At 48.7% G+C, this 19,527-nt stretch overlaps 1 protein-coding gene across 1 annotated transcript in view; it reads right to left on the bottom strand.

The window, feature by feature from the left end:
• The window catches only part of VWF (von Willebrand factor), a 136,933-nt gene that overhangs the window by 93,164 nt on the left and 24,242 nt on the right, over positions 1-19,527 (bottom strand). Inside the window, exons 7-10 of the mRNA XM_058743945.1 lie at positions 7,507-7,723; positions 5,713-5,835; positions 4,717-4,828; positions 3,900-3,946 (exon numbers count right to left, since the gene is read on the bottom strand). Of these exons, the coding sequence (XP_058599928.1) occupies positions 3,900-3,946; positions 4,717-4,828; positions 5,713-5,835; positions 7,507-7,723 (499 nt within the window). The remainder of the gene's footprint in view (positions 1-3,899; positions 3,947-4,716; positions 4,829-5,712; positions 5,836-7,506; positions 7,724-19,527) is intronic.

Here is a 19,527-nt window from a genome sequence, read left to right as displayed (position 1 = left end):
AGAAGTCACCCAGCTAGTAAGTGGTGGGACTGGAATCCCAGCCAGGCTGACTGAGTGCACAGCCCATTCCCTTGGCCCCCTGCAATGCTACCCGTCCATGCACACAGGATGGGCAAATGAGAAGCCCTCCACTCCCACCTTCCCAGCTGCAAGAAAGAACCTTCCACACTCTTCTATCAGGAGTCTGAAATTCTAACCAGAGCTTTATGTGTTTGAGGAATAGTCACTATTAATAGGCATACTCCTTCCTCACTGATCCTAACCAAACATTTATGGTTCAATGGGAGCCAAATTAGCAGAACTTCTCTGGGAAGTGTGTTTTGCAGAGGATGGGAAGGGAAGCTTGAGGTTACAGAAAGGGAAGTCTGCAGACTATGGGGGAAACCACAGTTATGCCTGGAGCTGCCCTAACTCTTAACAGAACAGAGGGATGCAATGAGCAGTGAAGGCCTAAGGAGCATTTAACAGAAGTTCCAGCCCCTCTCTATATAGACTGATGCTCTCCTGGGCAACTTCTTCTCCCTCCCACTCCCCATACATATGTGCTGTGCCAGGTAGCCGCTAAGAATCTCCCCCTGCCATGGTCCCACCTCCTATATTCATGTGTTTGTGTGATCCCCTCACCTTGAGTGTAGACTAGACATGTTGACTTGTTTCTAGTAAATATAATACAGCAGAAGTGAAGGATGTCACTTCGGAGATCAGGGTTTTAAAAGACCATGGCTTCTGCCTTGACTGCTCTCCTTCACTCTCTCTGACATCACTCACCCTAGAGGAAGCCAGCTGTCATGTCATGGGGCATCCCCAAGGAGAGGTCCACATAGTGGGAGGCTGAGGCCTGCCAACCATCACATGACTAAGCTTCAACGTGTCCTCCTCAGTCCCTATAGAGCCTTCAGATAAGACCATAGCCCAAGTGAACAACTTGACTACAGTTTCTTGAGAAACCTTGGGCCAGACTCAGCCACACCCAGATACTTGACATATGGAAACTCTAAGATAATAAATGTTTGTTGTTTGCTAAGTTGGGGTAATTTGTTACACAATAATAAACAACTAGTACACTCTCATCTTATCTCACAGAATCAAAACCCAGCTCTCTATTTCTAAGGCTTACAATGTCAGCTCTTCCAGGGACTGTGGAAAAGCCACAGCCTACTCTTAGCTATACTAGCAAAGCCAAGTATAACCCCTTCCAGAACCTTTCCATCAGAAGCTCTACCAGCAATCGTCACACTGAGGGCATAAGACAGGCCCACTGCCAGCTGAATCATGGCAAGGAATAGAAATATGCCTATGTGCTATAGGTAAAAATGGAGTGGGAGATGACCAACTAAACTCCAGTACTAGAAAAAGAGGGTCAGAGCTGAGGTTTTGAATATACAGAACGAAAGCTTAGTGATTGTGTTGGCAAAATATCAAACTACCCAGTAGACTCCAGAGTTGGAACTGGTTATCTTCCCATTAAAGCATCAAGAAAATTTCTTTCATCCTCAGCAAAGCTAGCTTCTAAATTTTGAATTGAAGACCAGGGAATTGTATTGTCTGTTCCAGACCAAGCATTCCATCATGTGCACAGTGAGTGTTCCAATCATTGTTGGATGGGTAGATAGATGGATAGATGTATGGATGGTGGATGGGTGGATGGATGGATGGATGGATGAATGAATGGATGGTTGGATGGATGAATGGACAGACAGATGGTAGATGGACAGATGGATGGATGAATTGTTGGTTAGATGGATATATGGATGATGTTTGCATGCATGGATGGATGAATGGATGGACGGGTAGGTGGGTAGATGGAGGGATGGAGGGATGAATGGATGGTTGATTGGATGAGTGGATGGGTGGGTGGAAGATGCTCCCTATAGAAAGTGGTAATTAATAATTCTTAATCTAGGGGCACCTGGGTGGCTCAGGTGATTGAGTGTCCGACTTCAGCTCAGGTCATGATCTCGCAGTTAGTGAGTTCAAGCCCCACGTCAGGCTCTGTGCTGACAGCTCAGAGCCTAGAGCCTGCTTTGGATTCTCCCTCCCTCTCTCTCTGCCCTTCCCCCACTCAAGCTCTGTTCTTTCTGTCTCTCAAAAATGAATAAACATTAAAAAAAATTTTTTTAAAGAATTCTTAATCTGGTAGTCAATCTGACAAAGCACAGTTAAGTAAATTCCTAATTCCATCCATTGTGGCTCACAGATCTTATACAGTGAATGCTTATGATTTAGATATTAAAAGTTTTTTCACAAGTCATTTGCAGCAACCTTTTATCTTTCAAAGGATTCCTTAGGTCTTTCACAGGGTGTGATAATGTTAAATTGGAGCACTGATATCAGTGGCAAGAACAATCTTTTGTCTTTCATGCTTCCTTTAAAAATTGCACAGAAGAGGGGTGGCTGGGTGGCTTAGTCGGTTGAGCATCCAACTTCAGCTCGGGTCATGATCTCGCAGCTTGTGAGCTTGAGCCCCACATCAGGTTCTGTGCTGACATCTCAGAGCCTGGAGCCTGGTTCAGATTCTGTGTCTCCCTCTCTCCCTGCCCCTCCCCTGCTAGCGCTCTGTCTCCTCTCTCTCTAAAAAATAAACAAACATCAAAAAAAAATTTTTTTATTTTAAATTGCACAGGGGATAAACTGGCTGGTTGGCCATCCGTGAGCCAGAGTAGTTGACCTAGCCCTAGTGCCCACTTTCCATCTAGTTTCAGAATATTTCCAGTATAGTGGACATTGAGTAAGTTCCTAAATGACCCTAAAGCCATAGGCCCCAAATATGATCCTAGTATCCAAGCTCAAGCCCCTGGTAGCCCACCAAAGCCAATGTGGCCTCTTGGGGCCTAAGAGAGGGGAGCCTGTTATCTGGCTATTTGTCTTCAGTTTTTTATTCCACTGTACAAACCATGGGAACCCAAAAAGTAGTATCCAGCATACGATCTGAGGCTGAGCTGGTCTTTAACCAAATGTGGGGTCTCTCCAGAGCTCATGAAGGATGGAAAGACCTTCCTGCAAAGGAATAGATTGATGACCAGGAAGGGGAGTAAAGGGAAGGAGAAACGTAGAAATCAGATAGTTGGAGTATGAGTCCTGTCATTGTCTCTTAGCGGCTGTGTGACACTGAGCAAGTTATATAACCTCTCTGGCTCTGCTTCTTCTTTTGTAAACCTAGAATAAACTGCACCTACCTGCCTCACAGACTCACATGTAAAGCGCCTAGCACAGAGCCTAACACATAGCAAACACCACGTGAGTGAGCACAAAAGGGAAAATTATCAAGTGAAGAGCCAGTGTTATTGGGGAGGGGAGGAGTGAGGCAGAAGGGAGCTTCTAATGGGCAAAGTTGCAGCAAATAGAATAGAGTTAGGGCCAAACAGAAGACCAAGTAAAGGGCAGAGATTATACAGCAACTTTTCCTGTAAGGAGATTTTCCAGGGAGGGGATGGAGTAGAAGAAATCATTTGGTGATCTGATTTTCCTAGCTCCTGGGCCATTCTAAGATCTTCCTGTCAGGCATTCCAGAAACTTCTCACTCTGAGCTTAAAGAATTACTGGGCCCTTCTTCCTCTGAATTTCCAAAGAATTTGCATCATCTTTGTTTAGTCAACTGTGACCTCACAGTCCTTATGGCTCATTCAACCATAATCCTTTGAGCAAACGGGTGACCAGAAAACAACAATAAAACCTTAGACCAGGTGCATTCTGCCCTTTCAGCTACACAAGATGTCCTTCTGCTGGCCCATGAGTGGGTTAGCACAGCTGGTATCAGAAACCACAGCTGTAGTCAGGGGGCCACAGCTGTGGTGCAGAGGCCACCTCCTCCCTGCCTTGAGATGTGGCCCTCCCTGTCTGGCAAGGATGACATACCTCTCCATTCAGAGGAGGGAGGGGATGAGCAAAAGGTCACCTACCTGGGCATTCTTCATTGCTGCAGACCCACAGGCTATTTCGGCAAATGCTGTTGGGGAGAGCAGCACAGGTCATGGGTAGTTGTGCAAACACAAGGATACATGAACAGATCAAGAGCTCATCACACAGCCCCCAAAAGGAAGGGATCTGGGAAGAGAAAGGAGCTGGCATGAGGGGGGATCTTTATGAGGTTAAAGGTGAACAGCACAGGGCTGTGGCCACAGAGGAAACTTGGAGATCATGCCAAGGGGAAGAAGCCCTGATGGAGAGATGGAAGAAGAAAACCTAGGGGACCCAATGTCCCTGAAAATCCACCAGCCACCCAGAAAATTCCTACTCCCCCAACTGCTCCCTACCCCCACACAGCTAGGGGAAGAGAGAACAGGGGGGCTGCTGAAAATGATAACCCAGGACCACACCAGGCAGCCCATGGGGACTCCTGGGAGACAGCCAAGCAAGGAAATGACAGCAAAGGAAACAGGCCTGGATGTGGAACAAAGGGTTATGTATTCAAGGAGAAAACTGCCTGTGGCGTGGTGACTGTAATACAGTCCTTCTTCAGAGAGAGCCATTAACTAAAGCATAGTTTGGGGGGAAAGCTAGAGATGATGTTTGCACTTAAAGCGTCCTTCCCTCCCTGACCCCCTCCTCTAGGCCCATCCATAACATCATCCTTACTCCTCGTCAACAACTTCTCCACCCTCCCAAACCACCTCATCTCTGCCTCTCCTCCCTCTGCCCAACCAGGTCCTGTCGCACCTGCCACTACCCAGTGCACCCCCTCCCCCACCCCAGCCCACAGCGCACAGCCCCAGCTACCAGGTGTTGCAGTCCTGCGAGAGGGAGGCTCCCGGAGGGTACCGCTTCCCGGCGTGCACACACGAACACTCAGCGCTTTCCACGCAGCGGCCTTCATCCAGGAGCTGTCCCTCTGTGTTCAAGGGCATTGAGGCAAAGACTCAACTTATCATCATTGCTCATCTCCCAACTACAGAATCCCCACGAATGATCACAGCCAAGTGCTTCTTCCAGGAAGCTCAAAGAACCTGTCCTGCACTGTTGCTCTCCCACGTTTGTGCAACCTGGGAGAGGGGGATTATGAATCTCCTCTCTACTGCTGAAGAAATGGGGGAAAGGGCTTTGCTCAAGGTCTACCAGTGAGGGGGTCAGGAGTCTAGGCTGAGGGCTTCTCCCCAGAAGCTCCAAAAACTTGTTGTGTGATGGTGACCTTTCACATTAATGCAATGAAAGAGAGGGCATTATTAATCTCCGTTCCACAGGTGAAGAAAGGAGGCGAGAATTTTGTTCAAGGTCTTCCAAGTGGGCAAGTCAGGAGAGTCCAAACACACAGGCCTCACTCTCTGTAATTAAACGGGGTTTTTCACCAAAGCTCAGTCTCTCCCGAGAAAAACTTTCTAGTGCAAAGCTCTCTTTCAGTTGAGCTCACGTGGCAAACCCAGGAGACATTTTAAAAGATCGTTCACTCAGACCGCTTCCCTGACACTTCACTGAGAAAACAAAACCGCAGCTCAGATTGGGTCACATGCTCCCCAAACAAAGTCACTGTTGGAGCCCAGACCATCCTTCTGTTTCCTAGACACACGCGCTTTCATGGATACAGTACAACAGGAAAACATCAATTACAAATAAACACCAGCTCAATCCTGATCACTCGGTACAAAGACTTTTTAAAAATAAATAAAAGGCTTCTGATTTTAGCAATAGGGAGCAAACACACAAGTAGCCTTCATCTGGCTTCCCCAAGCCCAGGGCACTGGCAAGGTCTCGGATTTGTGAATAAAATGAGTTTATTACCAGGGCAGCTGCAGCCGTCCACGCATTGCTCCTGACACACTTCTTTGACGTGCAGGCTCTGGCAAGTTCTGGCGCAAGGGGACACGCACTCCTTATACTCCATGCCAGCAGGACATGCCGGTCCTGAAATGGAAAAGCCAGGGGTCTCCCCAGAGCAGCTCCCTCCCAGAGAGAGCCTCATATGTACTCAGAGCCTTCATGTTCTTTTGCTGCTCCCCTCTGTCTTCAGGGCCCCAGGGGCCTTCTTCACCCCAATGGCACCCAAATGGCCAACATGCCCTCCAAGACCATCCTGCCAACCACCCTCCCCTGAAGGAACATCTTCCATCTTGTAAGGCCTGGCCAAGACTCAACAGGGTCACCTGGGACCACCACCCCTTCCCCTCGGTCATCTGTTTTCCATGAAGAGCTTGGGATTTTTTTGGTCCCTTTCACCTAAAACCCTCTCAAAGTAATACCAAACTCCTCTAAGCTGAAAATAAATGTCCTCCTGGGGCCAAACAAGAGGTAAATGTGTCCTCCATCACACCCCTCCTCTAAGGGCCCCACTTTCCTCATGAACTTGGCCCCAATCAAAGGCCCCACCCAGCACGGGGTGCACGCCATTCATGCCCACTTTCCCCACGTGGGTGACATTCACTCCACATTTATCTTCCACTGTGCTGCAAGACTGCCTTCAGAGACTTATCGCCTAAGCATCTGTCCCCTTCCGCTGGACCCAGCTCCTCCTGGGCAGGGCCTGGCTCTCTTTAGTCTCTCGACCTCGTGGCTAACTGAGGCTCAGAGCAGCTGAAGAACTGGAACACACCAACGCTCTTTTCTGGGCTTCACAACACCAAACGATTGTCCCCAACCCCTTCTCCTCCAAGATATGTCAGGCATCTCCCCCTACCCTATCTTCAAAAAACTAAAAACTCAGCCGCTCCACCTCACAGAGGAGAAACCAGCTGCTAATTACCCCCTTCTCACACCTCCACAGCAAAGATAAAAGCTCTAATTTATAAACTGAAAAAACACACACTGAGAAACATGTGTGTGGTGTAAATATCCAGCTCCCCACTCTGTCTCTATCAGCTGGGATGACCTGTATGATTATCGCAGACTGTCCATCTGCATGGCTTTTGATCTAGGGAAAGTCCGCAGAGAGAGGAAGCTTCTTACAAGGTAACCAGAGAAGCTCCTACTCAGTTACGATAATGTGGGAATGGTGACAATGACAATGGCGAGGGACCCAGTGAGACTGGGAGATCCAAACCCCGGGCGTCACCAAGTGAGGGGGGGGGGGGGGGGAGGGACAGATAAGCACTGTGGCCAGAGGAAGGAAGGCTGGGTTAATACAAGAGAAGGATGTAATGACAGCCTGCCAGGCTCTCCAAGATCACCCCGTGGATAGTTGGGACAACGCCCTGTTCCTCGTCAATTCAGACAGACAGGCAGTGAAGATGTGAATTGGGATCAGGATGGCTGAGGGTCCCATGAGGGAAGGAGGATGTTTCTCAAGTCCAGGCAACAGATTTCCCGAGGGAGTCGGGGGGGGGGGGGGGGGGGAGGGGGGAGGCATGGCACAGAACAGAGGCATGGGAAGGTCTTCCCAGCTGCAGCTTTCAAGGGAGGGGACTCCACCTGCGGGCCAGCCCTCTGTGACCAGGTGGCCCAGGCACTGGAGGCCCTGCAGCACTGGCCGGTTGGGGTGTGGCAAAGGCCCAGGATCGTGACACTGTCCCAGGGCTTCCCTAGTGACACCACAGGACAGACACCACTCATGCCCAGCTGGGAGGGTGGGCGCTGACTTACGGCATGCAGTGTGGTCGGTCCAGCCATACAAGACCATCCCCTGCTGGGCACAGGCCCGGGCATACTCCAAGAGGGCCACGCATGGGCACCGCAGCCCCTGGGCACACGTGCACAGAGTCTTTTCACACAGGGCCACAAAAGGCTCGGGGTCCACCAGGGGGTGGCAGCGGGCAAACACCGAGGCACTCTTCAGAAGCTGACACTGCTCCCACAGGCCCTGCAGGAATGAGACACCACTTCAGTGCGGAACAGCACCCCGCAGTCCCGGCTTCCTGAATGTGGCTCCACGAAGAACCACTCTCGCCGGGAAAACTGAGGAAGCTCCTTCATTCCTGACATCTAGGAGGAGGTGCTTATCAACATTTGTCAGATTAAAGGGTCCAGCCATCAAAGGCAAAATCCTGAACTCATGCTACAAGAGATGGACGGAGACTCAGGTTATCTCCCAGATTGAGCTCTGAACATGCAGAACCCACACACTGACACTTTGAACAGCAGTGACAGGCGGTGTCCTAGGAAAGGAACGAGCAGAGGGAGGGGAGTGAAGGGTGCTGAGCTTGGAGTCGGGCCATCAGGAATGCTGATGAGGGTCTGCTTTGCACTGTCCCAGCAGCCCCGTCTCCCCGTCTGGGTCTTCCCCACCATACAGGAGGATATGGCACCAGGAGCTACATAAAGCAGACACTGCTGAGATTTACATTCAGCATATCGGGGTGCAGTACATTTTCCGGGCATTCACCCGGTGATTCCTGGGGCCAGACGGAACCAGCTCCTACCCGCAAAAACAAGCTAGGATTCTAGAAAATGTCCCTGAGATCCTCTGCCAGGCAAGGGCTGTCCTTGGATTTTGCCACCTTGTTGATACCCTCAACCCAACAACACAGGGCAGGTTCAGAATCGTCGTTGACTATTCTAGTAACATGTTAGCACAAACATCCCTATATATTGTACTTGTAAACATCTCTGTGTTCTGTGTCTTAATGATTCTAAATGTACTTTTTTTTTTTTGCAGTTTAAAACCTCTGAAGTTGGGAGGCACAGCTTTAGAAGCCATTCCCCATGAGCTCCTTCTTTGCTGCAAATAAAATTTTCTTTCTGCGACAAGATAAAATAAAATAAAATCTCTGAACTTAGTGTGCATCTTACAATCAATAACACACTTCAATTGGCAGCTTTTTTTTTTTTTTTTTTTTGACTGGAGAATGTCTTCTGGACTCTCATCCTACAGAGTTTCATTCAGCCGTCTTAATAACCTCTAAGCCATCTGACCTGGTGTAATAAATCCTTTTTATTCAAATTGTCTAGAGTGGCATCTGTCCTCTGTGTCAGAATATTGATCAAAACAAAACCCAAAGAGAATGTACACAGCACATAAAAGAATTTGTTTTTAATTTGTTCACACTATTTTCAAAGTAAATCAGGCAACTAACTGAGTTGAACAAACACTGTGGCCCTGATAACAGGCTTCCCAGTGTGATTTCTCCGCCTCTCACTCCCAGTTACTTTCCTTCTCTTTGTTCCTCAGGTTTTCTTTCTTAGTGATACATGGAACAATGACATGTCCTGGACTTGAGACAATACAGTATGGTCACCATAGGTGTTCCCTGCTGGGGCATCAGCTTTTTCATGCATAGACATGCTCTCCAACTGGAGAATTAGTACATGGACTTAAAACCTTCGGCCAAGGGGTGCCTGGCTGGCTCAGTCGGTAGAGTACGCGACTCTTGATCTCAGGGTCGTGAGTTTGAGCCCTTTGTTGGGCATGGAGCCTACTTAAAAATAAATAAATCAATACTTAAAAAAAAAAAAAACAGGGGCGCCTGGATGGCTCAGTCAGTTAAGCGGCCGACTCAGCTCAGGTCATGATCTCGCGGTCCGTGAGTTCGAGCCCCGCATCGGGCTCTGTGCTGACAGCTCAGAGCCTGGAGCCTGTTTCAGATTCTGTGTCTCCCTCTCTCTGACCCTCCCCTGTTCATGCTCTGTCTCTCTCTGTCTCAAAATAAATAAACGTTAAAAAAAATTTTTTTAATTAAAAAAAATAAAAATAAAAATAAAATAAAATAAAATAAAATAAAATAAAATAAAATAAAATAAAAAACAACCTTCAGCTAAAAAGAAAGAACTACAAGGGCATCTCAATGGAAGGCTGAGTCCTGAAGGATAAACCAGAGCAAATCAGTGTTCACAAAAGGGACAGTAAAAAAGAGGGAAGAAATGATAGGTTTGAAGAGAAGGAAATCCAATCTGCTCAAACTGTACCAAAGGATGGCTAGAGCAAGCCTGTGTAAATCAAGAGCCAGGCTGGGAGGGGGGTCTTTTGTGGCAACGTGGAAAGCCCCGAGGAATAGAAATCTGACCCAACACTGCTCACCATCCGCAAGACCCGCCCTGGCAGCTCCAGGGACAAGCTGTGGTCCCAGGGAAAATCCACATCCTGCCCACAGGGGCCCTGAGCTGGGGCCCCCGCACCCCACCGAGCCTGCACAGAGTCTGCCATCGGAACTAGGCAGCAGGGAGGAATGTCACAGCTGCACCTGATCACACTGGCCCGGGGGGCAGGAGGGACTCCGAAGGAGGTCCAGGGCCAGCTGGCCCAAGCAGTTGGGTGTGGCTGGTTCCCTCCGCCTGTTAGCAAAGCCGCAGCTTCGAGGGCTGCTGAACTGCGAAGCTGCAGCTGCAGACCTGCCTGCCCGGACAATTAGCAGCCCCACATCTTGGAAGCCAATGGCTGAGAGCGGCGCTCCCTCCAGGACTCCACTTTTCTGGCTTCCTTCCCATCAGCTTGGAGACTCCACACCCACTGTGCGGCTGAGAGCGTGCTCTGGCTTAAGCCCAGCTCTGCCACTTCCTGGCAGTGGGGACTGAGGCAAACCTCCTTGCCTCGCTGGAGAAGGGTGTCCTTGGGCAACATGGGAATGATACCAACAGGCGCTGCCTCACAGGTGGTGGGAAGGCACCACAGTGCCTGGCACTGAGCAAGCAGTCGATGAATGAAGATGGCAGTAGGGTCACCCGTGACCGCTGAGGTCTTGGGTTATGGCATGCCTCCTTCCATTTGCCACCCTGAGCCCTTTACACAGGGAAAACCGAGGTCTCTGAAGACAATGCCAGGAAGAGTCCCTGGACTTGTTATGACTTCACAGCCCCAGATGTGAGTTTTGCCTCTTCCACCTGCTAGCTGTATGACCTTTGGCTATTTGCTTAACCCCTCCTCCTCTACAAAATGGGGATAATAGTAACAGCTCCCATCTGATGAGATGGTAGTGAAGACTGAATGAAATAACCCATGTAAAAGTTTCACCTAATAAATGGCGACTCCATATTATCATCATGGATCTCCTGGTCACCAGAGAATCCTGGTCCCTCCTGTCCCTTCTGCCAATAGGCTTATCCTCCAGAATGGTGGGCAACTCACCAGCAGGACAGAAGGACATCTTTGTCCCTTTCCCCCCATCTCCATCTCCCCAGGCTTAACAGGGATGAATGGTTGCCATGACAACATTATCACACTACTATCATCTTGGAGATTCCGAGGTGAACAGAGGGGCTGCTCTCCTTCATCTGCTATTTGAGAGGTTCATACTCCTCCAGAACAAAGTGGATTTCTTTCAAGTGGGGTGATAGGAGAAGGACCAACTCTTCTTTGCACCAGGCGGGTCTACAACTCTCCTCAGGCTCAGGGGAGAAGGCTGAGGCCTGCGCCCAGTTCTTTCCATTCTGCCATGGAAATGCCCCCATGGAAATGCCACAGCGTGCCCCATGAGAAATTTCCCTCAGAATGTGAGGTTCCTGGACCCTTAAAGGGCAGCCAAGGGTGTCCCAGAGAAGACTGGATGCTCAGGCTCTTGCCTACCTTTCTCCTCACCCACAATTTACAACTAGAGAAAAACCCAAAAAGGCAACTCCATGGGAGTGATAGTGTCATCACCTAGGCTGTAGGACAGGGTCTGGAGCAGCCCACAGGACATCTCGCACAGGCACAGGGACCAGATACCTAGGGTTCTCACCAGCCAAGCACAGTGTCAACCAGAGGAAAGAAGAGACCCAGGAGTCTAGACATCTCCTCCCACTTTGAGAGCAATGTGGGGCAGAGGCCGGCATGACCCATCTCCAGCTGGCCCAAAGATGTCTGTTCCCTGCTCAGAGGAAGAATGGGACCAGTATTTCAGCACATTTCCTGGGAGGTCCCTTGAGGTACTAAATGGTTTATAGAAAGCTGCAGCAAGAAGGGTGTTTTCTAACTATTTGCTTGCAGGATGGGAGTGGATTTCTGCAGAAACAGCCACCTCCCTTCTTAGAACAATGCCTTTGCCCTCTGTGTCTGCACCTGAAAATCTGGCTAGGATTTCTTCCTCAACAGAGACAAAAGGGAAAGTTTGTCTTTCCATCTTGCCCTCCAGTCTTCCTTCGGTCAGCTCTGGCCTGAACTTGGCCTAGTAGGTCATGGTAGCATGACCACCGTCTGAGGGCCCCCAGTGCAGCATGGTGCCTCTCCCACCAGCCTTCCCCACTCCACCACAGGTAGCCCTGCCAGGCCAGGCCAGGTGCCAAGACAGAAAAAAGTCCAAGATGGAGCCGACCTCGTGTCCTCTCAGATCCTGGGGAGAGACGTCGTCAGGTAGGAGGTGACCAAACCTTCACTCAGCAAGCACTGGTCATGTGGTCTCTAGGTCTCTAGCATATGCCTAAGTCAGGATACAAGGCAAATCTGACGGTGTCCCACCACAGCCTAAAGGGCAAAGTCCTAGTTCCTTAGAAAGGCAGTAAGGCCAGGCCTTTTAGGATCTGACTCCAGCTCTCCCCCCACCCCCATGCCCCTTCTCTCACATCACCCATGTCCCCAGAGCAAACAGTTATTTCAGAGACCGCCTCAGCACTTGCTCCCACAAACTTGCCCTTCACAAGCCTGCAACACCTTCAAAGAACACAAACCTCCTCGGAGAAAGGCAAGAGAGACAGTCTTTCAGATTTGGAAACTGAGGCATAGAGAGAGTAAAACATTAACTAGGTCAGTGGTTCACAAAGTGCAGTCCAGGAACCTCCTACGGACTCCCAAGATCCTTTCAGGGCTCCATAAGATCAAAAATATTTTTATAATAATACTAAGATGTTATTTGACCTTTATGCTCTCACTCTTTCATGAGTGTCCAGTGGAATTTTCCAGAGGCTACATGGTATGTGATATCACAACAGACTGACTACAGAAGCTGACATGGGAATCCAGCTGATTTCTCTTAAGCCAGATAGGAAAGAGATTTGCAAAACTGTGAAACAATGCCATTTTTCTCTCTCCACATTTTCTGTTGGAATTTATAGTTCTTTTTATTAAAAAGATGGCATCAATGTTAAATATAATGTGTTTATTATTTTTAAGTGAATATGTTTTACATTTCTGTTTTATTGTCTAATATAGTATGTACCAATAGAAAATCCAAATCAATAATCAATAGATAATCCATAGAAAATCTCTTTCCCGGGGTGCCTGGGTGGCTTAGTCAGTTAAGCGTCCAACTTTGGCTCAGGTCATGATCTCGTGGTTCATGAGTTCACGCCCCTCATTGGGCTCTGTGCTGACAGCCCAGAGCCTGGAACCTGCTTCAGATTCTGTGTCTCCCTCTTTCTCTGCCCCTCCCCTGCTCACACTGTCTCTGTCTCTCAAAAATAAATAAACATTAAATACATAAATAAATAGAGAGAAAATCTCTTTCCCATCCTCTATCATTTTTAAGAGTGTCAGCTAAGTAATTTACAAACTGCTGTACCAAGCAGGGCTCAAAGCCTGATTCCATCCCACAGGTCAGTCACCTGTCACCAAACCACCATTTACATGGTTTTCCACGCCATCAATGTGGAAACTGCCACATTGGCGAGCCACACCTCGCCAACTGTTTCCTCACAACCAGGTTAGACAACAGTGTAGTACAGCAGATAAAGCACAGGTTTTAGAAGCATGGTTGGACTGCAATCCCAACCCTGTCACTTCCATAGTGTGTGTGTGTGTGTGTGTGTGTGTGTGTGTGTGTGTGTGTGTGTATGTGTGTAGGAAAATTATCTTGCCCCTCTGCACCTGTTTCCTCACCTATAAAGAAGGCAGGGTGTAGCAGAGATTGAAAGTTGCCCAGGATCTGTTCTTCCCTTTTTTCTTCGTCATAGAACCTTCAAATTTCAACTGTCTCCTGGGCATGTGCCCGCTGGGAACAAAGATTCTATTTCTTCACCTCCCCAGTTGCCAGGAATGGACATAACTAAGCTTTGCCTAGTAGGACATAAGCAGAAGGGTCATGGGCAACATTCCAGGCAACGTCTCCAAAAGGAGAGGGCGCTTCTTTCTTAGCTCCTTCTCTACCCACTGCTAGAATATGGTTGTGATGCTTGAGGCATGAGCTGCCATCTTGGACCATGAACTGGAAGCTTCACGTCAACAACAACAGAGAAACGAGACAGAAGGACCCTAGATCTCAACACCGTGGTACCCTGTGCTAGCCCTGGACATTCCACCCAAGTTCTCTACACCGAGAAAGAGCAATAAACTTCTACGTTGTGTAAGCCCTTGTTACTTTGGGTGTACAGTCACTCACAGAGGAACCTACTCCTAACACAGACAGCAATACCTATCAAAGCCAGTTGCTACAAAATAAAACTAAACGAGGTTACACAGGAAAGGCAATCAAGGGCTTAGAACTACTATCATCGGTCTGTTGTCCATACTAGCCACACGGTTCGAAAATGGTTATTCTCCTCAGCTCTCTGCTGAACCATTCTGGCAGAGACATATGATGGTCAGCTCTTTTGCACACTTCCAGCATCTCCCTGGCTCCAGTGCCTGGCATCGGCTACTTCTATCCTCCTTCATCTCTTGTCTGTGGTGCCAGAGGCTGTCAAGAGATATCTAGCCCAGCTCCATCAGCCCATGACTTCATCCTGCCCGGGTGGGTGCGCAGACCCAATTGTAGCCCAACATAATCACATTTTCAGTTCATTAAAGAAGTCCAGGCCTCTTCTCTGGAGATGCCAAGGCGGTTCGAGGGAGGGAGACAGAAAAGAAGCTCATCTCCCCAGTGGCAGACAGCGGGGAAGAGAAAAAGCAGTGGCAAGAGATCTAAAGCTTAGCTATTGTGTTTGTTCCCAAACAGCTGACGAAGGACAAGGGAGGGGGCATTCCTAGGACTGAAGTGAACAAAGAAAGGAGAAGCTAATAAATAAAGTACAAGATTGTTCACCCAGGCCCTGATCTTTCCAGCCCTGGGGTGGGTGTCCTGTGGCTGCCCCTGGGGGAGGTATGGGGGCGCCTGGCGCCTGAACTGACCCAGAGTAGTGGGTTCAAGAATTCACCCCTGTGGTGGGGCACAGTTTGTCATTGGTCAGCCAGCAAGGATGGATGAGGGGGGGTGGCTGATTCTATTTATATCTTCTGGCTGGCCTTGGATTCCTACCCACATTCCAAGATCTGACTCACAAAGCCCCCGTGAAACTGGTTGATAGGTTTCTACCAAATGGATGTGTTGTTTTGTTTTGTTTTGTTTTGTTTTGTTTTGTTTTGTTTTGTTTTGTGGAGTTGGACATTTCTCTCTCTGAGGTGATTGGGGTACAGCCCTCATGAGAAGTAGGGTAACTGGATATGTCACAGAAGTCCCTGTATCCCAAAGGACCCTCCTCACCCTGTGCCTTGGTCTTCTGGGAGGCATGTGAGCAATCGTCAGGGATCAGGGCAGGGCTTGGCTGGCTGGGAGAAGGGCCAAGCACCATCCCCAGGTTCCCAGTTTGGGGTCTGTCCAAGCTCTGGGGGTGGAACCACTCTACTCATCCTGCTCCCAGGAAGGAAAGATCATCAGCTTTGTGATAGGAGCTGACTCCCTGAGCTAATACCATTCACCATTCTTTTGGTAATTCGTCCTCTACTGACCCAAGATGGCATTTGCATTTTCTCTTTCATGGTTGTTCAATTTGTCTTCTGTGTTTTGTCCCCTGAATAGGACTGCAATCCAACTTTCATAGTTTGGTATCACCCAAGCCACACAAAATACCTCAATAAATATGTTCGAACAGGCACCATCAGATTCTTGCTCATTCTTCTCCTCACCAGAGGGGAAGGAAAAGGGAAAGAAAGCCACTTGTTAAGGGATTTTGAGATTCTTATGTTAGGAAGGCCTTTGAATTGAAAGCTTGAGTACTAAAACCTCATCTGACCCTCCTCAAGGGTTCGTCAAATAAGTATACTAAAAAGTCGTGTTCTGCTTGATTTGAGGGCAATCTCTGAAACCCTGTGGCAGCCTCTGATCTCTGCTATAAGGCTAAACCCCCAAAAGCACCCTGGTCAAGGTCATGCCCATCCCACCACAAGCACATGGGCTCACTGCCACTCTGAGTTATGAGAAGCCTAAGAGTCCTGACGTTGATTTAAAAATTTTCTTCTGCTCCAGACACCTGCTTGAGGCTGCTGCTGCTGCTGCTGCTGGAAAATTCACCACCAGAAGGCTGAGTGATAATGGTGCACTCGGTTTTCTCAAGAAAGACTGGCCATCTTGAGGACCAACTCTGGGGAATACAGAGAAAATCCTTGGAGCCGGAGCCACGAAAGCAACCTCACATGCAGATGGCAGCAGCAAAAGTGGGAGATGGCCTTCCCAGTCTGGGAGAGGTGATCCTGGGGAGGAGGATGGCTGCAGCAACTGCATTTCCCAGCGGAAGTGAGGCCAAGGTCATGACCATCGAATATATTTCCACAGGTCATACAGTGTACAATGGCAATATGCCACGGGGTTATCGTCCACAATTGTGGACACCACACATGTCCACGTACATTCTATGTACATTTCTAATGATTATTATGGTGATTTCCCAATAGGCAGTGGTAAAGTGCCTTCAGGAAGGGGCACCTTTTTCTAACTAGCAAGAGCATTAGATGGACCAGCTGCAGCCTTGGGCTTCATGCTATAGTGAGCACTGAGGACAAAGACAGGATCCTTTTATAAGATTCAGCCCTTGCAGACAGTACCCAAACTGAAAGAATTAAAAAAAAAAAAAAAGGCAACCTAAGAATGTTTCTAAAATGTTAATGGTGTAGTAGAGTTACCTGAAATCATCATTAATTATCTGAGCATTTAGAGCTTGGGGCTTCTTACTACTGGGTCTGCCACTCTGCGCTCCAGACTCTAGCAGCCCTGCCTTCTGTTTCTAAAGCTGAAAAAACTGTAAATTTGCATGCAATCAAACAAGCCATTATTCAGTCCCAGTAGAGAGGCGCTGGGTTTTGTTGGCATAACAAGGAAACATTCATCCCCTAGGTATACGTAATATGACCTGCCTCAGAAGAAGCTAACTCCTTTCTACCGGCCTGGAAAGAAGGTACACCCCAGAGAAGTGGGAGAATAGATTCTGGTGGCTCTCAAGAAAAGTTCTTAGGTCAATGCAGTCTTCCCCACAGAACATTCTGCCACCGCAAAATAGTCCTTAGAGCCACAATGGCAAGCACTTGTAAATGATGCCCATTTACCAGACCTGACTTCTGAACCCAGGGGCCCAGGGGACTAAGCGGGCTGTGAACAATTCCTTCCAAAGATGGCACTAATCACCTCCCAGGAGATGAGTCGCTGTGCTTCCCAACCAATGAGAGCACCCCAGACTTGAGTGAACACAACCTGATTGGCTGAGACAAAGTCAGGTCTCCCTTCTCAGGTAAACAACCCTGAAGCTAGTTCTGAGCTTGAAGGAGCTTGTGCCTCGGGAGGTCTGGTGCGTTTGGGGGCCTCAGCCCAGCACTAAGAACTTGGTAACCAATTTCTCAGGCTGCTCCCAGGGCGCTGGTTAGTAAGGACTTTAATGCACCCAGGAGACAAAGTGAGTAGCAAGCCTGCAGCTGGAGCCTCCAAAAGTTGAGGGATTGGCGGGGAGACAAACAAGGCTTCTCATGGATTCTTTGTCCCTCCTTCCCCTTCGTCTCCAGGAGACAAAGTGCCCTGTCTCCCTCCTCAACTCAACCCAGTATCAGGTTCTCCATGTGAAAACCCTGTCTTCACCTCCCACTTCTTATGGACAAATGGGAGTACTCCTTTGTACTCCAAGGGTGGGGGAATATTCATCCAGCACTTACTCTGTGCTGGCCTGTGTTTGCAAAATAAAGTAAGACAAAACCCATGCCCTCAAAGAGCCATTCAATATCAGAAGGACTTATGTGGCCCCACCACGACCTCACCACTGCAGCACCCCCTGCCTTAATCCCACCCCTGCCTAGCAAACACTGAAGGGTGGAGAGAGTGAACCACCTGCCAGCCACAAAATGGTAAGTTAGGACATAAAAGAAATGATAAACACTCTCTCTTTCTGCCCCTCACTGCACATGATCCTTGAGGGCACTCAATCTGAAATTGATTTGGGTTACCAAGCAGCTCTGGAAGAAAATTTGGCTTCTGTCACTTCCCCACCCCTCGATGTGGCTGTGTTCAGACATCTTCTCTCCTTTTTTTTTTTTTTTAACTTTCATTTTTGAGAGAGAGAGAGAGTGAGCGGAGTAGAGGCCGAGAGAGAGGGACAGAGGATCCGAAGTAGTCTCTGTTGCAGACAACAGAGAGCCAGAAGCGGGGCTTGAACTCACAAACCTCGAGATCACGACCTGAGCCAAAGTTGGACGCTCAACTGAGCCACCCAGGCACCCCCAGAGCCAAAGTTGAACGCTCAACTGAGCCACCCAGGCGCCCCCAGACACCTTCTCTCCTAACCTCGCACTGGGCTCAGCTCCCCAAAAGGAACAGGGTTACAACTGGGAGGAGGGGGGGGGAATTTAATTTTGGAGTTTATGCTTAAAGTCCTGAGTGTGTCTGGCTTCTTCCCATCCCATAGTACAGATGCTGCAGCAGTGAGCAGACAGCGGGAGAACATCAGGAGCCAATAAATAATGATAATAATAACAAGAACAGCTCATAGGATTGAGCCCCACCGGGCTAAACAGCCTACACATATTCTCTCTCTCTCATCCTGAACTGTGGTCCTGTGCAGCGGCCACTCTTCCTATGCCTATTTTACTCTGCAGGAGCTGATGCTTGGAGAAGTTCATGTCTCACTCAGAGTTACAGAGCCAGGAAGTGGCCTGACCCCACACCCATATCTTTAGCATAATGCTGAGGCCCATGGATGAGAATATCAAGGAACTACCAAGGGCAAGGACCAGATATTTCAAAGTTTTCCTGGAAAGAAGAGGAAGCTACTCTCTTCCACACAACCTCGCCCTCCCCTCGGGTGTTAGAACCTGGTCTGCCTCGGTCAGTGGCTGGTATTGGGCTACGTTCCAGGTGCCACGGATGTTCGTGGGCTAGCCAGAAACCTAGCACCATTGAAACACTGGCCACACAAAAAAGAGGCATTGGGAATGTGCTTGTTTATAAATTGGAAATTGCGTTTACAATCTAGGCAGCTGGATAAAACATCAAGTTAGAATGTTTTCCTGTGCCTGACACGGTCCTTGGTTCAGGAGATCAGACTGTTCCACAAAAACAGAAAAGACTCACTGCGTGAGTAACCAGCCAGTAATGAAGCGCACTTCTCTCTCTCTCTCTCTCTCTCTCTCTCTCTCTCTCTCTCTCTCTCTCGTGTGTGTGTGTGTGTGTGTGTGTGTGTGTTTATTTTGCTTCTGGAGTAGGAGAAAGCTGGAGTTTCTCTACTTTTGTGCAGACTTGGGGAAGATCAGACTTCTGCAAGGGCTGACTGGGGGTTAATACCATGGAGGCTGTCCCAATCTCCAGACACATACCACCGCCTATTCCCACTGAATGTTTATTGCAACTTATTATAAACTGACTTTCTAGCCCAATCCACAGAAACACACAAAGTTTTAGAGCTGAAAGGAACCATAAGAATCCTGGAAGCCAACTCCTGAGGGAAAACTCAAGGGCCACAGGCAGAGATAACAAGCAGCCTGAGGCAATGCAGCCAGAACAAGGGAGGAGGGAGGGGGGTGAAGCCAGAGACAGTGAATTCTGACTCTGAAGCTTGTTAGCTGGTGACTTTGGCCGCTACTTAACCTCCCAT

This window comes from Neofelis nebulosa, chromosome 8, assembly GCF_028018385.1.
Source record: "Neofelis nebulosa isolate mNeoNeb1 chromosome 8, mNeoNeb1.pri, whole genome shotgun sequence".
Classification (NCBI taxonomy): domain Eukaryota; kingdom Metazoa; phylum Chordata; class Mammalia; order Carnivora; family Felidae; genus Neofelis; species Neofelis nebulosa.
This window is presented reverse-complemented; position numbering and strand designations above follow the sequence as displayed.